This window comes from Galendromus occidentalis, unplaced genomic scaffold (assembly GCF_000255335.2).
Source record: "Galendromus occidentalis unplaced genomic scaffold, Mocc_1.1 scf7180000077526, whole genome shotgun sequence".
NCBI classification, from domain to species: Eukaryota; Metazoa; Arthropoda; class Arachnida; order Mesostigmata; family Phytoseiidae; genus Galendromus; species Galendromus occidentalis.
The window spans coordinates 836,405-853,227 of NW_003805514.1; the positions used below are offsets into that span (position 1 = coordinate 836,405).

The following is a 16,823-nucleotide window of genomic DNA, read 5'->3' on the forward strand; positions in this document are numbered from 1 at the left end:
CAAGCGAGCGACAACGCAGTTAAACGAATGCAGCCCGAAAATGAGGCGTCTAAGCGACTGCCTTTCGCCTCGCGGAACAAGATGTCTCGGAAATCCGGAAGGGGGGAATGTGTGAGTATCTTCGCCCGCGAAGAATCGCTCGAATTGGATTTTGAGATCCGGAGCTCCCGAGGAGTTTCCCGCAATTTGCGAGGGAGTAATGCCGCCTCGCTTTCCTCAGGTTCCTTGGTTGCAAGTCAAATCCTGTTTCGGACAGATTGCTCGCTGGTTCGTCCTACCGGAGATGATGTGTCGGAGGAGAACTCGAAAGGTTTCTAGAATTCCACGACCAGCAAGCTCTCACGATTGGCGGGAAAAGCTTCATTACGGAACCGAGCGGAGATGCGATTTCGGTAGTGAAGGTGGGACGATGGGAAGGCGGGATTTAGATGGCGTCGTTACGACATGACGGATATCTTGTTACATTAGAATGCTCCAGACACCCGATCGAAAACCCATGTCGCTACAGCGTCGGAGGATCTTTGTTGCTTCGCATTTTCTGAGTCCCGTCGGATCTCACTCATTTGTCCGCATCAGATTTGGGATAGCCCAGAAAAGGGCTCGGATTACCGTATGCCGCGGGGGAAGAAAAGTCATCGTAGACTTCGCTGCATTCGCCGTCTTTCGGAGCTGCGGACTTCTCCCTCGGGACAACCTTCAGGCCCGGCGCTGATTTATCTGTGGTCAGTCACCGTTCATTGGAATTGGGTTAAACTTGGAGCCTGAGCGAGTTTTATGATGAATTCGGCTTTGCGCGTCAGCTAGACAGACGAGCGTTCGTGGAACCATTTGGCGAGCTCAGTTTAGCATCCCCGCGGGATGCGCTTAATCCAAAGCGGCTCAGAAACACCTATCTCCGATTCTTTTGTTAAGTCCAAAGAACCCCGAGTCACTCCGAGCAGCTGCGTGATGTCGGAGTTTCTGACCGCCAAAAAGGAAATATCATCGGAAATTCTGTGGTTTGCGAGCCATGGGCTGAGTCAGCCGAGGGAGTCGTTCGTATATTCCGAAATCGACTGATCCGAAGTGCCAGGGGCGGGACATCTCCCTGTTAACGTGAGAAGTTATTGGTGGCTCGGAAATTGAGACCCGAGAGTTAGCGTCAACCAGATTAGGTGAATGGCGACCCCACAGCGGACAATTTGCTAAATACATCGGAAAGTCGCGGTGTCGGTTCCTCATCTTGTGGCTGCTTTTTGAGCCGATTCGGCTGAGTGGATGCGCTTTCGCTGCTACTCACGCTTGACTCTGCGATGCTGAGGGTCCTTCGGAAAGGGGAAATGCAGCAAATGCCCGAATAGTCAAATGTTGATATGCATCGACCGCCGTTGTCGGCTTTTGTAAGAGCGATAAAATCTCGATTGGAATAACTGAAAACGTCAACATCGGATTCATCCACCCGGCGAACTAGATAGTTCACGACCGACGACGGGTTTTCGCCCGCCAAGACCGAAACCGAGAACAAAGCGAAACGTTCGCGCGGTAACTTGCTTTCACGTCGTAGGGATATCGGATGGATCAGTCAGATTGGGATATTCGACATGTCGTCTAGAATGGAACATCCAAACAAATGCCAGTCTGAGCTTTTTCGCAACAGTAAGAATGTCGACAGCCAAGACTCCGTTGAGCGAGTACTGTTCAGCAGAATTTCCATCTTGTCTTTGGGAGGGCTAGGTACTTCTATTCATTCGTCAGGCGTCTCTTGTGAGCCGGCTTCGTGCTTCGAAATGTCACCAGCTACATATGTCGGAGCATCTCCATCGGTGACATAATTTCCTTTCCTGGAAGGAAAGCTTTCCGCTTCATCTGACGAAGAAACTGTCAGGCCGCTAGGATTCCCGAATGTAGAAACGGCGTTTCACGTATAACGACAGAAGGGAGTTTTCGTTTGAAATCCCGCGTCGAATGCATGTTGGGATCTCGGTTTGGAGCCTGAGCTTCGTTGAAAAGGGACTCATCCGAGCAGGATTCATGTCTTGAAGCGGGAGCACACTCGTTTCCCGGGCCAGAAATCCGGGGAGCACAACATGAGGAACACTAGGGGGAGCAGGCCGTACACCGTTGCAGCTGTGCCCTCCTCGGCTAAGTTGGAGGCATAAGAGCGAGGAGAGTGACGGTTGGCGACCGTGGTCGCATATAGCACTGAGACTGAATCGCGGGCGTATACGGAATCGATCCCGACCCGACAATTCTCAGAAGTCAAGTGATACGGATCCCGCCTCACAAGACAATAATTTCGTTGCAGCCCTCAGCATCGAGTGAAGATCATCCCATACATTCGCGGTCTCCAATCATCTCGCACTCAGTGAGTTTGCTCTCCCACGGTCCGAGGTGAGTTAATATTGTTAGGACTGACCTTTCGTGGTTCTACTCGAAGCTTTTACTGAGAGGGTCATGTGGCTGGCAGCTCGGGTCGCGCTATGTGTGTATTGATGGCCCAAGCGACGAACGACTGTTGGAACTCCGAGATCGTGAAATCTCCCTCAGTTTTGGCGTTCGAGGGCGAGGAGATCATCTCCGCCCTATTAGTCCAACCTCTCTGGGGTATCACATCGAATATTCTCTACTAGATCTCGAGCGAATTGACTCGATAAATTGAATAAACTGATCGGATCGTTTCCATTGCAACGCAGGAGAATCGGTGTGGAGATCTCAGGCGGGATCGATGCTGAAATCCCAGTAGTCATTGAGCGCGTGGATGACGATTCTCCGTTCAAGGGCAGAATTTTCAAAGGAGATTACCCATGGACCATAAACGGAGTTCATGTGCAAGGTCTCAAGAACGCACAGGTAAATATTGACTCCGATGACGCCATCGTCCGCTTGCTCTAGATAGATCGGTGACTCCGGGAATTATTTCAAGGAGAGCTGAAATGAGATTTGGATTATTCCTAGTTGTGAGCGTAATACATATATGGCTGCTGTTCCAGATAGCGCAGTTACTCCGCGGTGACAGCCATCACGACACGGTGAAGGACGATGGGATCTCCGTGAGCGTACTGCCCTGTGAGTCTCCTCCCAGCGAGCAATCTCGTGGACTTGAATACAGACATATAATAATAATATATCAGCCACCGAATTGAATATCCTCCACTCTTCTGAAATCCAAGCGCTGGTGCAAGATTTCTTGAGGATCAGTGAGTCTTTCATAGTCTGGTTCCAATCCTCGACACAACGCTCTTTCATCTACCCCACAGGTTCATCGCGAGCTTTGGAAGCGTCGATAGTCGAAATGGAAGCAGCCGTTCAGTCTCGATCATTGGGAGCTTGGTACTCGAGCGTGCCACGATACGACCTTCGACAAACTCATTCAGCGTCCAGAGCTCCGGGGAACGTCGAGAAGAATAGATATTCCGACATTGTTGCCTGTAAGGATTTCTGCCATTCTTCACCGGTTACATAGATCGCATCGTGGTTCATCCCCGATTCTGGAATGAGCGGAAATAATATCTTCTTTCGTTTGCGTAGACGATTCCACGCGAGTTTTGCTCACGCCGAATGAATTCAACGGGCAATCTGATTATATCAACGCCAATCATGTTAACGTATGTACATAACCGCCGAGACATATAGCCCTCGCCTCCTCCAATACACCAATATGATGTGAGTCCGGCTTCGAAGCGACTGACCTTCCCCTCGTTCCAGATGACTTTGACGGGTTCGAACACCGTGTATCGATACATCGCGACACAAGGACCGAAGTCGTCGACCGTGAGCGATTTTTGGCAACTGATCCTCGAACAAGGGATCCGTCAGATTGTTATGCTGACAACGCTTCAGGAAGGTGACATGATAAAATGCTTCAAATATTGGCCTGAAGAAGGCACGAAAATGAAGGACCTACTCGGCTCATGGAGCATCCAGCAAGTTGGCATGTCGCAAGAGGACGCCTGGATCCAACGGCAGTTCGAAGTGAAAAACGAGAAAACCGGAGAAGAGCGACACGTCACACATTTACAGTATGTCAAGTGGCCTGACCACGGTGTGCCTCAAGATTCGCAAGATTTCGTCGATTTCGTTCATCTCGTTCGGGAATTCAGAGCTGAAGCGCCGGTGAGTCAGAGCTGGAATTCACGACACCGGCGGTGAAGGATACATTGAGTTCTCCATGATGATCGATGCTCCGGTCTGAAGGGTCTCTCTCTCTTCCAGATTGCACCTGTGGTCGTTCACTGCAGTGCCGGCGTCGGCCGGACGGGCGTATTTATCATGATGGAAACCGCGATGGGTCTCATCGAGGAGGGTCAGGCGGTTCGACCTCAGCAGCTGCTCCAGATCATGAGGGAGCAGAGACCTTCCTTAGTCCAGACGGAGGTGAGTTTGCCGAGGAAGGAACGATTTTTCCCTTCTCTGCCGGTCAGCCGCCAGGCGCTTTTCCGTCGTGAATGACCTGGAGGATGCCGCTCAATTCTACTCTAAATAGAAATTTTCCTTTACCGCAGTCCCAGTTCAATTTTGTTGTCGGAGCTATTCTCCGAGTTTTCATCGAGGGCAGCGTACAACCCTGTTCGTGACTCTAGTCTTCCCCTGAAGGTGTACAATTGATCCAAAGCTTCGAGAAATCTCTCGGTGCAAGACTCAGTGCGAATGTAATGATAGGTGGTATCCCATGGACGAATCTTCTATAAGTGCGTGGATAAGGACTGGTTGAGGATGAACTTGATGTAAATAAACCCATACTGGTTTCTGGGGATTGATGTATTCCTTTGATGACGGAAAAAATCCCGCTCAAACGGCTTACTATTTTTCGACAATCAAATCGCAGGATCGATCCTGCAGCTTTTCCTCAAATCAGATGCCGAGCTAGAACAAACCAAAGGGAGAGACATCTCACGGTGGTCGGCTGGGAGCTCTGGAGACCCTTCAGTGGAGACTCGAAGCCGGAGTTACATCTGGATCTGGGAATCTCAGGCGGACTCCGGGAATCCACATACGTCAGGGATCTCATGATGCGCGGCATCGTTTCGGGCAAGAAAAGAGGCGTATCGAAGCATCAAACTCATTTATAGTCAACGCCTGAACTGCTGTATGTACACTTGACAATCAACGGAGTCGGACTCAGAGTCTATTCTTTTTCTTCTTGTTCCCGGTTCTAACTCGGTTCATGTAGGGATCTCTGTCCAGACCTGGCTTCACAGCACCGATATGACGGACATCGAGCATAGCTGCCCTGCTCTGAACATCCTTGGCCGAGAACGGGCTGTCTTGAGCCGCGTAATCCGGATCTAGGGCATTCAATTTCCTCAGAGCTTTCTTCGGGAGTTTATTCTGCGGCCTGGGCTGATATTCGTTGAGAACCGGATTATTCGAGTGCTTCCCGCCTCTGAACAACGGAATACTGTATCGTAATCCTCTCTGATTTATGGGTTTCTTGAAGTTGATGAACATCTTCATTTCTCCGTTCTCGTCGATCTCGACGGCAACTTTCTTCAGGGTCCCTTTGTTCCCACAGGACTTGCAGAAGATTCTAGTCATTTCAGATGTACGTTGGAAGCAAGCGAAGCAGCGGAGAATGTAAGTCTGCGCCCGGCGGATACACATTCCATCCATAGAGAGACATTTCAACCCCATCTGAATCAAGACGTTCTGCATGGAGAAGTCAGAAGTGATGCACGCCACCAATGGCATATCCTCATCCTGACTCGTTATCCCACCGAAACCCATGGTTCTCTTAATCTGAAAGGAAGCATGAAGCTCTGTGAATGATCCAAAACGGTCCACATTCGATAAATAAAATCTCCTCACGTGAGGAGATTTTACGTACAACGTACATCTTGGATGTTGTCTGTTGTGATCCATCCCTCGTCGTCATGTTCCTCTTCCTCCCCACTGTCCACTTCGGCATCTGAGCTGTTTTCCATTTCTGCACCACTGTCTTCAATATCGACATTCTCAATGCGTTTCAGCAGGCATTCCTCTTCCGCCTCTCTACGAGCATCCTCCGTCTCGGGCACGTCCTCTGAGCGATCTGGGGGCGAAACGATCGATTCGCGGTTATCAAGAGGCTGACCAAGAATACGTCGAATGACAGTTGAGAGGGGACACGGAATCCATTAGCTACCGTATTCTTACCCACGAACTTGTCGAGCTCGCTCCCGTTCGAGACAACAGGCATCCGAACCCCGCCGATGAGCGTGAGCTCGCCACTTCTCTTGGGATTTATCAAGGGAGCGTTCTGTTTAGGTGTAACACTGAGATGGTCGACGTTGCCATGAACTTCTCTTTCGAGGAAATGAGTTAATGCCAGGATAGAGAGATCGGTTGCCGACAGGGACGGATAGTCACCAGTCTTCTTCGAGAAGTCTGTCACAGCCTAGAACAACATGATGAAGTTTCATAAATTCCGAGTGTCCGGCTCGCCGAAGAGGGTCCCAATAGTCGAGTTCACGTCCTCGATCAGCATTGTCATCCTTGCTCAAAACTTTATCACTACAGCCACGCAGCGTGCGGGAACGCCGGAAAACCAGGACTTACACAGAGGCTCTCTGTGGTCGGCGTTCGATCCAAGCGCAACTTGTACGGTAGAACTTGAAGACGTTGTCGCGTCGCTGAGTCCCGGATTTCTTCGACGACATTGGGCAAAGAATAGATGTTCTCACCGATCTCCTGCGGAGTCGGTAAACGGGAGCTGAATTCAAGTAGGGATATCTAGCCCCTCAAATAATATAGCAGTCTCATGAACTCGGTCCTGGAGAAGGGACAGGAAGATTCAGTTGTAGATAGTGAGGTAGGATGATTGCGAGATTCATTTACCTGGAGGTTGACATTCCGGATGAAGGCATTTGCATCCACCACCAAATGTTTTACTTTCGTTCGTCTTTCCGAAGCCATTGTTCCAGCTCAAGATTCAGAACAGCCACCATGTGTGGACGACACCTGCCTCGTGCTCGTACGAGCGCCCAAGAACAGCTGCGAAAGACGGGCGAGCTTGAGCGTTCCCGATTCGAAATCCTACCGAGTGCCGGCCGCGATGTAAACAAAGAACGTCACATCCGTCTTATGTGGAACCCCGAGTGGAACGAATGCAAACTGAAAGCCAGAGACCTTCGTCGACCGGGAAAAGTTTTCGTTCGGAGGCTCCAACTGATCCACAATCATCAGTGAATAGATTCTGGTGAGTTGAGGTCTCAGCGACCTTTTGCAAGGAACTACGACGGAACACAGTTCGAGTCGTCAGTCCGTATGGTGGCGTGTGAGCGTGTTGTGTGAAATCTTCTCTATGCTCTCTTACTTCCAAGAGCCGTTCTGAAACAGCGCGACGATATTCCGGCGTTTTCGAAACACTCTCAGACCACGCAAGACCCTGAAGCACGTCAAACCGCGCTGAGGTTCCGCCTCGCGCATTAGTCAGAATTTTCGGAAGTCTCAGCCGCCGACCAGTAGCACGGATCCGACGGCCGGGAATTTCAGGTTCTCCGATGAGTTTCTGATTTTTCGCGGTGGATTAAAATCGAAATTCTTCTGCAGACAGTTTGAAGATGGTTCTAATCGCGTCCTGGGACGAATTCTCCCGAGCGGCCGAACGACTATACCTGAACAATCCGGACCGATGTCGCTTCATCCTGAAGAATCGTCACAAGGATGGCCGGCTACACGTCAAAATCACAGATGACAGTACGACGTACCAGTACGTGACCGAAATCGCACAAGATGTGAAAAAGATCGAGAATCTGACAAGTCTTCTGCTGAAAGCGATGGTTGCCCAGCCGGAAACTAAATGAGTGCGGACTGTATGGATGTGCAGATTGATTGTGAGGAAGCAACTGATTCCATTGTGTGGCTGCGATATACTATTACGATGAATATATACTTTTTTCTACATTCAATCGTCTTGTCCTTCCCAAGGGTCTCCCGAATGCGCAGATATCGATTCCGAGAAATACGCCCCCGGATACGTCCGAAGGAGCGCTTGAGGAGGACATTGAGCGAGCCCCGAGCTTGAAAAATCGGGCTTTATTGTCGATGCAATCACGAGACCTTTCTTTTCCCGGACGCACAATCATAATTGAACTTGATGAGATTGGCTGTATGCTCTGTTATTTAACGCTCTCAAGAGGGGTCGCAGGGTTTTCCCGGGGCCTACTTCGTACGTCTGCGGATACTCTTCTGTTCGATCCCTTGTGTATATGTGGTGCATGGTCTGCTCCCATTGAACAGGAGAGCAGATATGCTCGAGAAGGGCTTTCCGAATACCATCCCTTGAGCGATGAGCTCGAGCCGAGACGTTTGAGATGACCTGCAATTGGATCGAATCGAGCTTAGGTACCTCGTTCCGAAGCTGAGAACATTCGCGGCTCTGACGGATAACCATCAAAACTCATATGTGTAACTCCCTGGGCCGCCGGCGACATTACCTCAATCGCCGGTTCTCTCACTTCTACCTGCTCCAGAATCTTTTTCAAAACATTCCTCGCAGGTTTCATGAGACTCGTATGGAAAGCTCCCGATACTCGCACACGTTTCGACCTCTTGATACCGCAGGCACGACCATTTCTCTCCAAGAATTCCAGAGCCTGGAAAAATCACGTGAATCAGGGGGTGTTCTCCCGCACATTCCGCCAGAATCTCGAGGGGCGGCACCGGTCAGAAGGAACAGAGAGGGATACTAACTTTCAGGTCCCCACCGATTACTTTGCAATCCGGTGACAGAAAATTTGAGATTTCGCATACAGGCTCCGGTATGCCTTCCTTCTCTATGCACCATTCTCGTGCTAGTTTCATGGAATATCTTATATTCGCATCGGGGCCAGTGAAAACAGTCAGAAGTCCTGATTCTCGCTCCTCGGAAACGGATTGCATCGCTTCGCCGCGAACTTTGACAACCTGAACCGCTGTAAGAATTCGAAATGATTAGAAGGCCTTCCTGGAGTCCTTTTCCCAGTCCTTCGGCGGGAAATCTTGAGAGAACAATCAATGAATTGTCGAGCCGAGCTCCGATCTTCACCTTCTTCGAAGGACAGGGCTCCAGAAAAAACGAGCGCCGAATATTCTCCCACGCTGAAGCCCGCTGTAACCACGCAGCGGTCGACTGCATATGGATTATCGTACTTCAATTTCTCAAGAGCAGCGAGCGACGTTACCAAGACTGCGGCTTGGCAGTTTATCGTCATGTTCAGTTCGTCCCCTGGACCCTCGTTGCACAGTTTCAATAGATCGTAGTTCATCACGCTCGAAGCATACTCGAACATTTCTTTGACGTTCGGCACCCCTCCCAAGTTTTTAGCCATGCCGGCGTATTGAGATCCCTGGGAGGAGAAGGCTGCTTAATCCATGAGCTTGCGTATGAAAACTCGAACGGACAGTAACCGGTCTTGACCGTCCCAAAAAACTCACCTGTCCTGGGAAAAGAATGACTGTGGTACTCAGCGGGCTAATGATATCGCGGTTTCGAACGCTCCGTTCCAATCGTTTTAGAGTGTCGGAGTCCACATTGTACGCATTGGTGAGAAATTGATCGTTTCCGATTCCGGAGTCGGAGTCGAGACTCGTCGTACCATCCAGAAGTTTGCGCGCATCTGGTCGAGTTGTCTTGGCATCACTGCACACGAAAAGCTTGCCGGTGCGCGAAAGACTCCCATACACACTGCTGAGCTTTCTGATCAATCGCATGCCCGAAGCTCTGCACAGGATCACAGCCTGACAATCCTCAAAGGAAGGCTGCCGCTCCGAAGAAACGAGCGGATAACTTCCCTGAGAGGGGTACTCCTGGCAACCGGGGGATTGGAGCGCGTGTTCTCCTCTGCTTCGAATTCTAGATCAGTCAAGCCGAGTGGTGAGCGCCGCTTCCGTTCTTTTACTAAAACTCGGAAGGAGAGCTTGTCCTGAGCCCGCCGCCTGATCGCGCTGCTCTCGCAGACGATGCCGAGCCTGATGGCACACTACGAGCCGCTCTCCGCGGTTTTGTTGTGGGAGAAACACGCGCAGAAGTGCGTCAGCTGACCGAAATACTAGTGGATCACAGGAGCATCTCGCGGAATCTCCAACCGCATCCCGCGGATGACTCTGATCGGTTCCGCAGGATTTCACGCTCCCCTGGAAAGAACACTTCCTCCTGGAGGTCACCAATGACCCTGCAGGTGCGCGGTATAGACAGGGACCTCACGCGCTTCAAAATAGCTCATCGTATTCCGGTCAGCTATCGTTTAACTCTGTCCTTGCGATAAAGCCTCGCTCTGACGAATACCGGAGATGAGTTTCTTCGTTTACTCGTGAATCTTACCGTTCGATGGAGGATTACTGAGCGACCGACTGATTCGTCATCGTTGGTGTTGTGACTTTCTCTCCGCGTGACGTTCTCGCGCGTTCGATGAGCGCATCGCAGACTGTCGGAACGCGTCTGAGTTGATCATGGAGTGGACGAATTTGCTCTCAGCGAATGAGGGCCTGAAGCGGGCGGCTGTCATAGCCGCAGTCGGAGCAGGATCCATTTACGTAGTGTACAACCTGCTCGACACTTACATCACTCGCTCACCAGGAACAGGCCCGGCTGAGGGTCAGCGAGCGGTGCGTTCCTCTCGGCTAAGATCCACTACACCTCTGAAGCAAAACGGGAGCTCGACGAAACACACGAGCCTGCACCAATCGCCAACATGTACGTCGCCGGCGCCGATGTCCGTGAGGGAATCGCTGGAAATCGCACGCAATCTCTCGCAGTCCCCCACTCCCCCCCTTCCTCTAGTGGACGAATGTCTTGATATGTCCCATCCGATTGAGGAGCAAACCGATCAGTTGACCGAGCTTGTCGAAGATCTGAAGTACAACGGAGCTCGTCTCATCGACGGAGACGAAGTCGATTGTCTCGGCTTCCTCCTCACAACCGACGACGAGAGTCTCTTATGCGAGACATTGGGCATCCTGAGTAATTGTGCAGCTTTCACACCAAACCAGGACCAATTCCGTGAGAAAGGGGTCCTGAACCAAGTGAAGAAACTCACTCGACACGAAAACGACGTGATCAAAGTGCAAGCGCTGACAGCGACGTCGAATCTGTGCGTCAACAACGAGAACCAGGCCGAATTTTTCGATGAAATCCCCCATTATCTGAAATTAGCATTCCAGGATGGCACGAGTATGGTCTCATTGGTGGCGTTGTACGTCCTGACAAATCTCACGGTGAAGTTTGGCTCCAATCCAGAAATTCTCAAGCACACGGGATCTCTCGCATCCAAAGCAGTATGTGCCGCCAAAGATGAGTCTCTGCAGGCAATGAAGATACTTGTTAATATTTCTTGTGAAGAAGAAGGGGCGGAACACCTTGTCAAGGCCGATCTACGGGACGATTTCTTCGATTTGATTCGATCCGAACCTCCGATTTCACAGCGCTGTCTGACATTGTTGGCGAATCTAATACCAAAAATCGCGGAAGGTTCTCCCATGGAGAATCGCGTCATCCAGTTGAAAGGAGACATGTTGGACATGTGGCGTCGGGACGATCTGGAAGACGCCCAGAAAGATCAGCTCCGCAGAGCTTTGAAAGCTCTCTCTGTACGGGGCTGGGGACGTCTATCGGAGAGCACGATGGACCTAGTTAACAAACAAGAATGAAGACCGCGGCCTTAATTCACAATCAAAGTAGCATCGGCGAATCGGGATTGTTGTCTAGACTCGATCGCGTACGCAAACGAGGTATCTACTTCGAGAGTAGCGTACTCTCACGCCTCATCCTCGTAGGTACTCTTCACGAAGAGAAACAATAGCCTGAGGACCGGATTCGTAGACGAAGTCCCGAACGAACCTTCGGACGCCAGCTCAGGGTTCATTCGTTAATTGCAATCGACCATATTTGTCTAGTACCTTACTGTGCTGTCACAGAGTCGGAGTGTTGGTTTCTTAAGAGGACTTGAGCCTCGAACGAGGACTGCGACGCGTACTTCTTTGAGAGACGCCGTCGAGACCGACGTGAACTCATATTGAATAAATCAAAATAAAGACCTTGCATGAAAACTCCACGGGCAATTCTTCTGATCGGAGCCGGCGAGCATGAAGGTGCTCCCGCTCCATATTCGTCGCGTCGCGAGACTTTAAGGCACTCTGGGACCGCACAGATGATTTCCAGATGAGGCTCACGACGCGATCTCAGACGGATCGTGGAACCGATCGGCCTATTCCTCCCTGGATTCATCAGCCCTATGCCTCCCGAGCATGAGGCCATCTCGCCAGAGAATTCTTCGTCGAGAGACGCTCGCACGGGGAATCTGGAACAGAATAAGCCACAATCCCTCGAACGGTAGAAGCAGCGGTGCTGTCCCCGGCGCAAGACCCGACGGCGCAGGCTGCGGTCTCGTTCCTGCCGGATCGACCGTGAAGATAGTGGTAGCATCGCCTGCATTTTGGAGTTGACCTTACAGGTTTCCTAGGTCGTCGAATAATTCTATCACTGATAGCGATGGACACGCGCTCCGATAGATTGAGATACGAACGGGAAACAAGAGCAAGGTCGTGCCATTACCTTGACCCTCACATGGTTATAGCGGCAAATCATGTAAAGCACTTCCCGTATAAAAGCTCGGATATCGCTGGGGATTCTTCACTTCTGTCGATAGTTGTTCCGACGATCCGCGCATGATGTTGGTGAGTTTCTGTGTCCGGGACTCGTGCTCGAACGAGGTGAAAGACAATTCTCCGAAGAGGATGCTCTCGAATTCCAGGTCGAACCGCTGTTCTTCATTGGGCTCTTCAGCTACACGAGCGCCAAATCGGGCAACGAGTTCGTCGATGCCATCGTTTCTCATCTTCGAGTGAGTCCGTTCTTGGTGGATTCGTTGAACACGACGAGCTACAAAGGAAGTTTCCAAGTCCAAGATAGCATAAAGATGTCCAATGTAAGTTTGAGCGAGGTTCCCATTGCTTTCTCCGGCCGATACAGCTGAGACGAGCGTCCGGTGAGCCTCGCTGATATTCCTCGTTTTGCCGTTTTCAGATAACGGCAGAGAATCTCCTGAATCTGAAACGAGTCGGGGACGCTACAATCAATGTTGATGCCCTCGGGGAACTGCACCTCAAGACTAGCCTCGCCTTAAACGACATCGTTGTGAGGGCATACTACGATTACCAGAGTTGGCTGAACCTGAACGGGAAAATCGGTCTGAAGCTCCCCAGTCTCACCATGGACATCCACGCAACTGTAAGTCGAAGCTCCTTTCGACTAGAGCGGTCACCGCAAATTCTTCTCAGGGCGTTCCATGATGCCGCTGGGATCGCGTTCAGTCCAGCGACTGTTTCATGACGCCGAATCGTTTTGCAGCTCGGGAATCTGACCAGTATGACTCTGAGGAATTTCCGAGTCCGCGACGTGTCAGCTCCTAAAGTGGTGGATTTCTCTGGTACCTCATCGCTCTTCAACTGGCTCGGAGCCCGTAGAGTTGAGATGTTCATCAATCAATCGACGAAGCTGATCGTGGAGAATATTGAGAGCTTCGTTCATAGTGGCATGACGAGCGTCATGACTAATGAAAGACGCTGTATGCCTTTGAGGAAATACGACTCGGGAGTCGCTTCCGAGCTCGAGTGGATCGACGCGTCGGGGATTTCGGAATTTCGCGATTAGTGGGGGGCTGGGGAAACCCGGGCTTAATCAGCGACGAGGGAAGGGGCAAAAGGGTAGGAATGTTCGTGTTTTGCACTTAAATCTTCGATATCCGGTATCATCATATTTTTACAAAGAATAAAGATATATTTGTATTTACGACCTCTGTTTCCCTGAACAAAAAACTCGTTCATAGCTGGGCGGAATCGCCAGGTCTCAAAATTTGGCTCGACCCTGTACGTCGGAGATTTTGTATACCGTTCTGACAACGTCCGAACCCTGAAATTGAGTTAGCTGGAGAGCTCCTCGAGCATGAACACAGGTCTCCAGACGGAAAGAAATGAGCCTGATCTCCACAATGTAGGTCGGTATCCTCGAGCTTCCCTGGATCTACTACTGCGAGGAGACGGCCACTTGGGAATTACGATGATGATGGCGGTCCGAAGTATGTCATGGACAGTTCCGACCTCTGAGATCAATGAAAATATTTCAGAATCCTACGTGCTAGTCGGTGGAATGCGACACACACGCTGGAGGCCTGAAAATCCCATACCCTAGCAACTGATCGTACTAGGAAGAGGCTCTCTGCATCATCTTGAAGCTCTCGTTCCCGATTGGAGCATACGAACGGAGAGCCGTAGGTTCTCGCTGACGGAGCCGCCACTCGCATGCTGCGGTCCCCGATTGGCATCCTTCCAGGAATTCGTAGAATTGAAAAGGCTAAATTCGTCCTAAAACGCCATCTCTTCTTTTGGTTTTTATTCGTTTCACTGTTTTTCTTCTTTAATGAACAACAACAGAGTGGAGTAATGTGGGTTATGCTGCAATGTCTTCTAAGACAGACCATCAGTTGGGTCTCCCGTTTCGACTTCCAGGTTTCGTTAATAAAAATCTGCACATCCATCGTATCGCCTGGCGTACTAAGCAACCCGGCATTGTCATTATTTCATTAACGATTTCCCCTTTTCCCACACCCCTGCCAACCGATGCCGCCTTGTCGACGGGATAGCCAAGTTCACTCGGTCTCGGCGCTCTCGGAAGCTTCGCGGCATAGATCGAATTTCCAGCATTTGTTATTGCTCCGAGTAGCGGGCAACATTTCGTGGTTCGGAAGAACTCGGCTTGTCCAGGCTACGGGACAAAACGAATCGGAAAAAAATACAAGCGACTTCATATTCTGATATTTGCGGATGTTCATCTACGAGCCTTCTCTCTGTGTGTCTGTGTAGCGGGTGCTTGCATTCAAACGGCAGCGAGATCAATCTATTGCATGTTGACAGCAGATTAAACAGCAGCAAGTCGGGAGGACCGTCCTCAGACATCTCGATGTTGACGGTCGTCGGCAATGTGGAGTCGGAGATCCGTTCCATTATCGGCTCGGAGCCGAAAGGTATCGGGTTTCCGATGACACGATCGCCAGAGTATTTCGCCGAACTCAAAAGTCAACAGTTGTATACACAAAGATGATATAGATAATAATAATAGCATTGATTTTATAATGAATGTTAGCTGCGAGAATGTATACTTGAAAGTTTCTTGCTCGGATTCTTTCCCGTCTAGCAGCTACGGCCTCGGTGCTGAGCGAACTCAAAATGAAACGGTGTTGAATAATCCAGAAATGAAAGTATCGCATTCGCCTCCTGAAGGATTCGTGTCCTACGTCAATGAATCCAGTCCAAGCTGGACAACGAGCTCGATGATTTGCATGTTCTAGAGAACTTGTTCAGGATGTACGAGTTCCGAGAGCGCTTCACGTCGTGATTGGCTTTTTGAGGAGCAATGCTGAAGTTGGCGATGGGGTTCTCAACGATAGCGTCTTCGTGATTCTCGAGTTCGTCGTCAATAATTTCACGGAGCAGATGTTATACAGATGGCTACTGCTAAAGTGGGAGGGTATGGGTCGCTTCGAGTGTCGGAATAGGGTCACCGTACATCTGGATTTCGTACCGGGTCGAATTGGTGTTTGGAAGGATTCACGGCCGTCTTGTGGTGTCTAATTTCACGGGGTCAGAGTCATCGTTGGGCTGAATGATTGTGGTCTCGTATTTTCGTCTTGCTGTCTGTCTCGCCCGCCGGTGGGGACCCGCTGTCCGAATGGTTCACGATTACAGACCCTTTTTTCACGGGAAATACGCTCCGGGAGCCGAAACTCAAATTGAAGATAGCGATTATCTGTCGGTAGTAGTAGTGGTTGTAGTAGTTATAGCAGTAGTAGTACAGCTACGCAGATGAAGTAGAAATATCAGAATCACCAGTATGATTTTAGACAGTTGCGAACCGCCGTGGCAATCGCCGCTCCGAAACCGCTCCGTGGGACCTCAAGCCCGAGAGTGATGGCGTTTCTCTGAAGCTACGTGTCGAAGGAATTGCCCGGCGGCAAATCAGATTACTATTACCTAAATGTTTCCTCGTTTGCTGTCGAACTTGGCAAGGCAAAGGCCAAAGGACCACGTGTTGATTGGATCTGTACAGCTTCAATATTTAAAGAGCGATTTCGTGTACGTTGTGTAGGGTCCGATTCAAAATCGAACCAAAGCCATGCATGAGAGAGGCTTACGCATCGATGCATGCGTCCGACGGGACATTAGTCTATGTATATGTATGACGGGTGGTCGGACCGTCGTCGACAGCTGATCGATGGATGAATCGACGGACCAATCGACCCATTCACCCGTCCGCACGCAAGTTCCTCGTTTTTCGACACGCTTAGCCTCTCGCGAAGCGGGCTTCCGCCCTTCCGGCCAAGGGAAACTGCGAACATTCGCCCTTTGCCGACAGCATCATCATCACCATCATCTTACATCATCATATATATATATACTCATCGCAATGATCCATATATATGTATATATGTATATATAATATTTATATATTTATATAGAAATCTGTACTGTGTTCGTATGTACAAACTATATACATGAACTCCCAACTTATCGCCTCTCGTCGAGCTTTCCGAAACGCGTCTAGTACGGACAAGAGGGACTGGCTCGCGTTCGGTTCGTGGATCTGTTTGTAGCATGCTTGTCGTCTTCTGTGTGTTGTGTTCAGCCAGCTTTCTCCCGGCTGGTCGTCTGACAAATCAGAGTTGCTTCTCAGAATAATAATAATATTAATAATATTATTAATAATGTCGGGTATATGCTAGGATAATACGCTCTACGACTACCCGCTCTGTTTGCCTCTCGGCTTTGACAATGTTCTGACAAGATGAGGGGAAGTTTTTGGGAGCGAAGTATCATTCACCGGATCATGATGAGCT

At 50.2% G+C, this 16,823-nt stretch overlaps 5 protein-coding genes across 5 annotated transcripts; 3 read left to right on the forward strand and 2 right to left on the reverse strand.

Moving 5' to 3' along the window:
• The first annotated feature begins 2,260 nt into the window (after window positions 1-2,260).
• On the forward strand, window positions 2,261-4,566 carry LOC100900653 (tyrosine-protein phosphatase non-receptor type 3). Its single transcript, XM_029112751.1, has 8 exons — window positions 2,261-2,370; window positions 2,673-2,829; window positions 2,970-3,045; window positions 3,237-3,407; window positions 3,508-3,584; window positions 3,685-4,092; window positions 4,192-4,353; window positions 4,482-4,566. The coding sequence occupies exons 4-8, from the start codon at window positions 3,272-3,274 to the stop codon at window positions 4,551-4,553; spliced, it is 855 nt and encodes a 284-aa protein (XP_028968584.1). The 5' UTR covers window positions 2,261-2,370; window positions 2,673-2,829; window positions 2,970-3,045; window positions 3,237-3,271; the 3' UTR covers window positions 4,554-4,566.
• Window positions 4,567-5,069: 503 nt separating this feature from the next.
• LOC100902856 (RNA-binding protein NOB1) lies at window positions 5,070-6,900 on the reverse strand. Its single transcript, XM_003747897.2, has 5 exons — window positions 6,793-6,900; window positions 6,514-6,645; window positions 6,112-6,352; window positions 5,811-6,007; window positions 5,070-5,715 (listed from the first exon to the last, which is right to left on the reverse strand). The coding sequence occupies exons 1-5, from the start codon at window positions 6,868-6,870 to the stop codon at window positions 5,098-5,100; spliced, it is 1,266 nt and encodes a 421-aa protein (XP_003747945.1). The 5' UTR covers window positions 6,871-6,900; the 3' UTR covers window positions 5,070-5,097.
• A 1,080-nt stretch (window positions 6,901-7,980) lies between these two features.
• On the reverse strand, window positions 7,981-9,426 carry beg (malonyl-CoA-acyl carrier protein transacylase beg). Its single transcript, XM_003747959.3, has 5 exons — window positions 9,373-9,426; window positions 8,984-9,284; window positions 8,650-8,870; window positions 8,394-8,552; window positions 7,981-8,275 (listed from the first exon to the last, which is right to left on the reverse strand). The coding sequence occupies exons 2-5, from the start codon at window positions 9,264-9,266 to the stop codon at window positions 8,039-8,041; spliced, it is 900 nt and encodes a 299-aa protein (XP_003748007.2). The 5' UTR covers window positions 9,267-9,284; window positions 9,373-9,426; the 3' UTR covers window positions 7,981-8,038.
• Window positions 9,427-10,295: 869 nt separating this feature from the next.
• On the forward strand, window positions 10,296-11,974 carry LOC100901087 (uncharacterized). The gene has a single exon (XM_003747960.2). It carries the CDS (start codon window positions 10,387-10,389, stop codon window positions 11,581-11,583), a length of 1,197 nt encoding a protein of 398 aa, XP_003748008.1. The 5' UTR covers window positions 10,296-10,386; the 3' UTR covers window positions 11,584-11,974.
• A 629-nt stretch (window positions 11,975-12,603) lies between these two features.
• LOC114828471 (uncharacterized) lies at window positions 12,604-13,585 on the forward strand. The gene is made up of 4 exons (XM_029112744.1): window positions 12,604-12,609; window positions 12,687-12,860; window positions 12,959-13,162; window positions 13,283-13,585. Exons 1-4 carry the CDS (start codon window positions 12,604-12,606, stop codon window positions 13,583-13,585), a joined length of 687 nt encoding a protein of 228 aa, XP_028968577.1.
• The last annotated feature ends 3,238 nt before the right edge of the window (window positions 13,586-16,823 follow it).

Excerpts from the sequence above, each read along its gene's own strand:
- LOC100900653 (XM_029112751.1), top strand. The coding sequence starts at position 3,272 with ATGGAAGCAGCCGTTCAGTCTCGATCATTGGGAGCTTGGTACTCGAGC. Across the intron at positions 3,408-3,507 it reads ATATTCCGACATTGTTGCCT|ACGATTCCACGCGAGTTTTG; the intron begins GTAAGGATTTCT and ends TCGTTTGCGTAG. Across the intron at positions 4,354-4,481 it reads CTTCCTTAGTCCAGACGGAG|TCCCAGTTCAATTTTGTTGT; the intron begins GTGAGTTTGCCG and ends CCTTTACCGCAG.
- LOC100902856 (XM_003747897.2), bottom strand. The coding sequence starts at position 6,870 with ATGGCTTCGGAAAGACGAACGAAAGTAAAACATTTGGTGGTGGATGCA. Across the intron at positions 6,353-6,513 it reads CGACCACAGAGAGCCTCTGT|GCTGTGACAGACTTCTCGAA; the intron begins GTAAGTCCTGGT and ends ATGTTGTTCTAG. Across the intron at positions 5,716-5,810 it reads CAACAGACAACATCCAAGAT|ATTAAGAGAACCATGGGTTT; the intron begins GTACGTTGTACG and ends GCTTCCTTTCAG.
- beg (XM_003747959.3), bottom strand. The coding sequence starts at position 9,266 with ATGGCTAAAAACTTGGGAGGGGTGCCGAACGTCAAAGAAATGTTCGAG. Across the intron at positions 8,871-8,983 it reads AGCCCTGTCCTTCGAAGAAG|CGGTTCAGGTTGTCAAAGTT; the intron begins GTGAAGATCGGA and ends GAATTCTTACAG. Across the intron at positions 8,276-8,393 it reads TGAGAGAACCGGCGATTGAG|GTCATCTCAAACGTCTCGGC; the intron begins GTAATGTCGCCG and ends ATCCAATTGCAG.
- LOC100901087 (XM_003747960.2), top strand. The coding sequence starts at position 10,387 with ATGGAGTGGACGAATTTGCTCTCAGCGAATGAGGGCCTGAAGCGGGCG.
- LOC114828471 (XM_029112744.1), top strand. Across the intron at positions 12,861-12,958 it reads ATAGCATAAAGATGTCCAAT|ATAACGGCAGAGAATCTCCT; the intron begins GTAAGTTTGAGC and ends TGCCGTTTTCAG. Across the intron at positions 13,163-13,282 it reads CCATGGACATCCACGCAACT|CTCGGGAATCTGACCAGTAT; the intron begins GTAAGTCGAAGC and ends ATCGTTTTGCAG.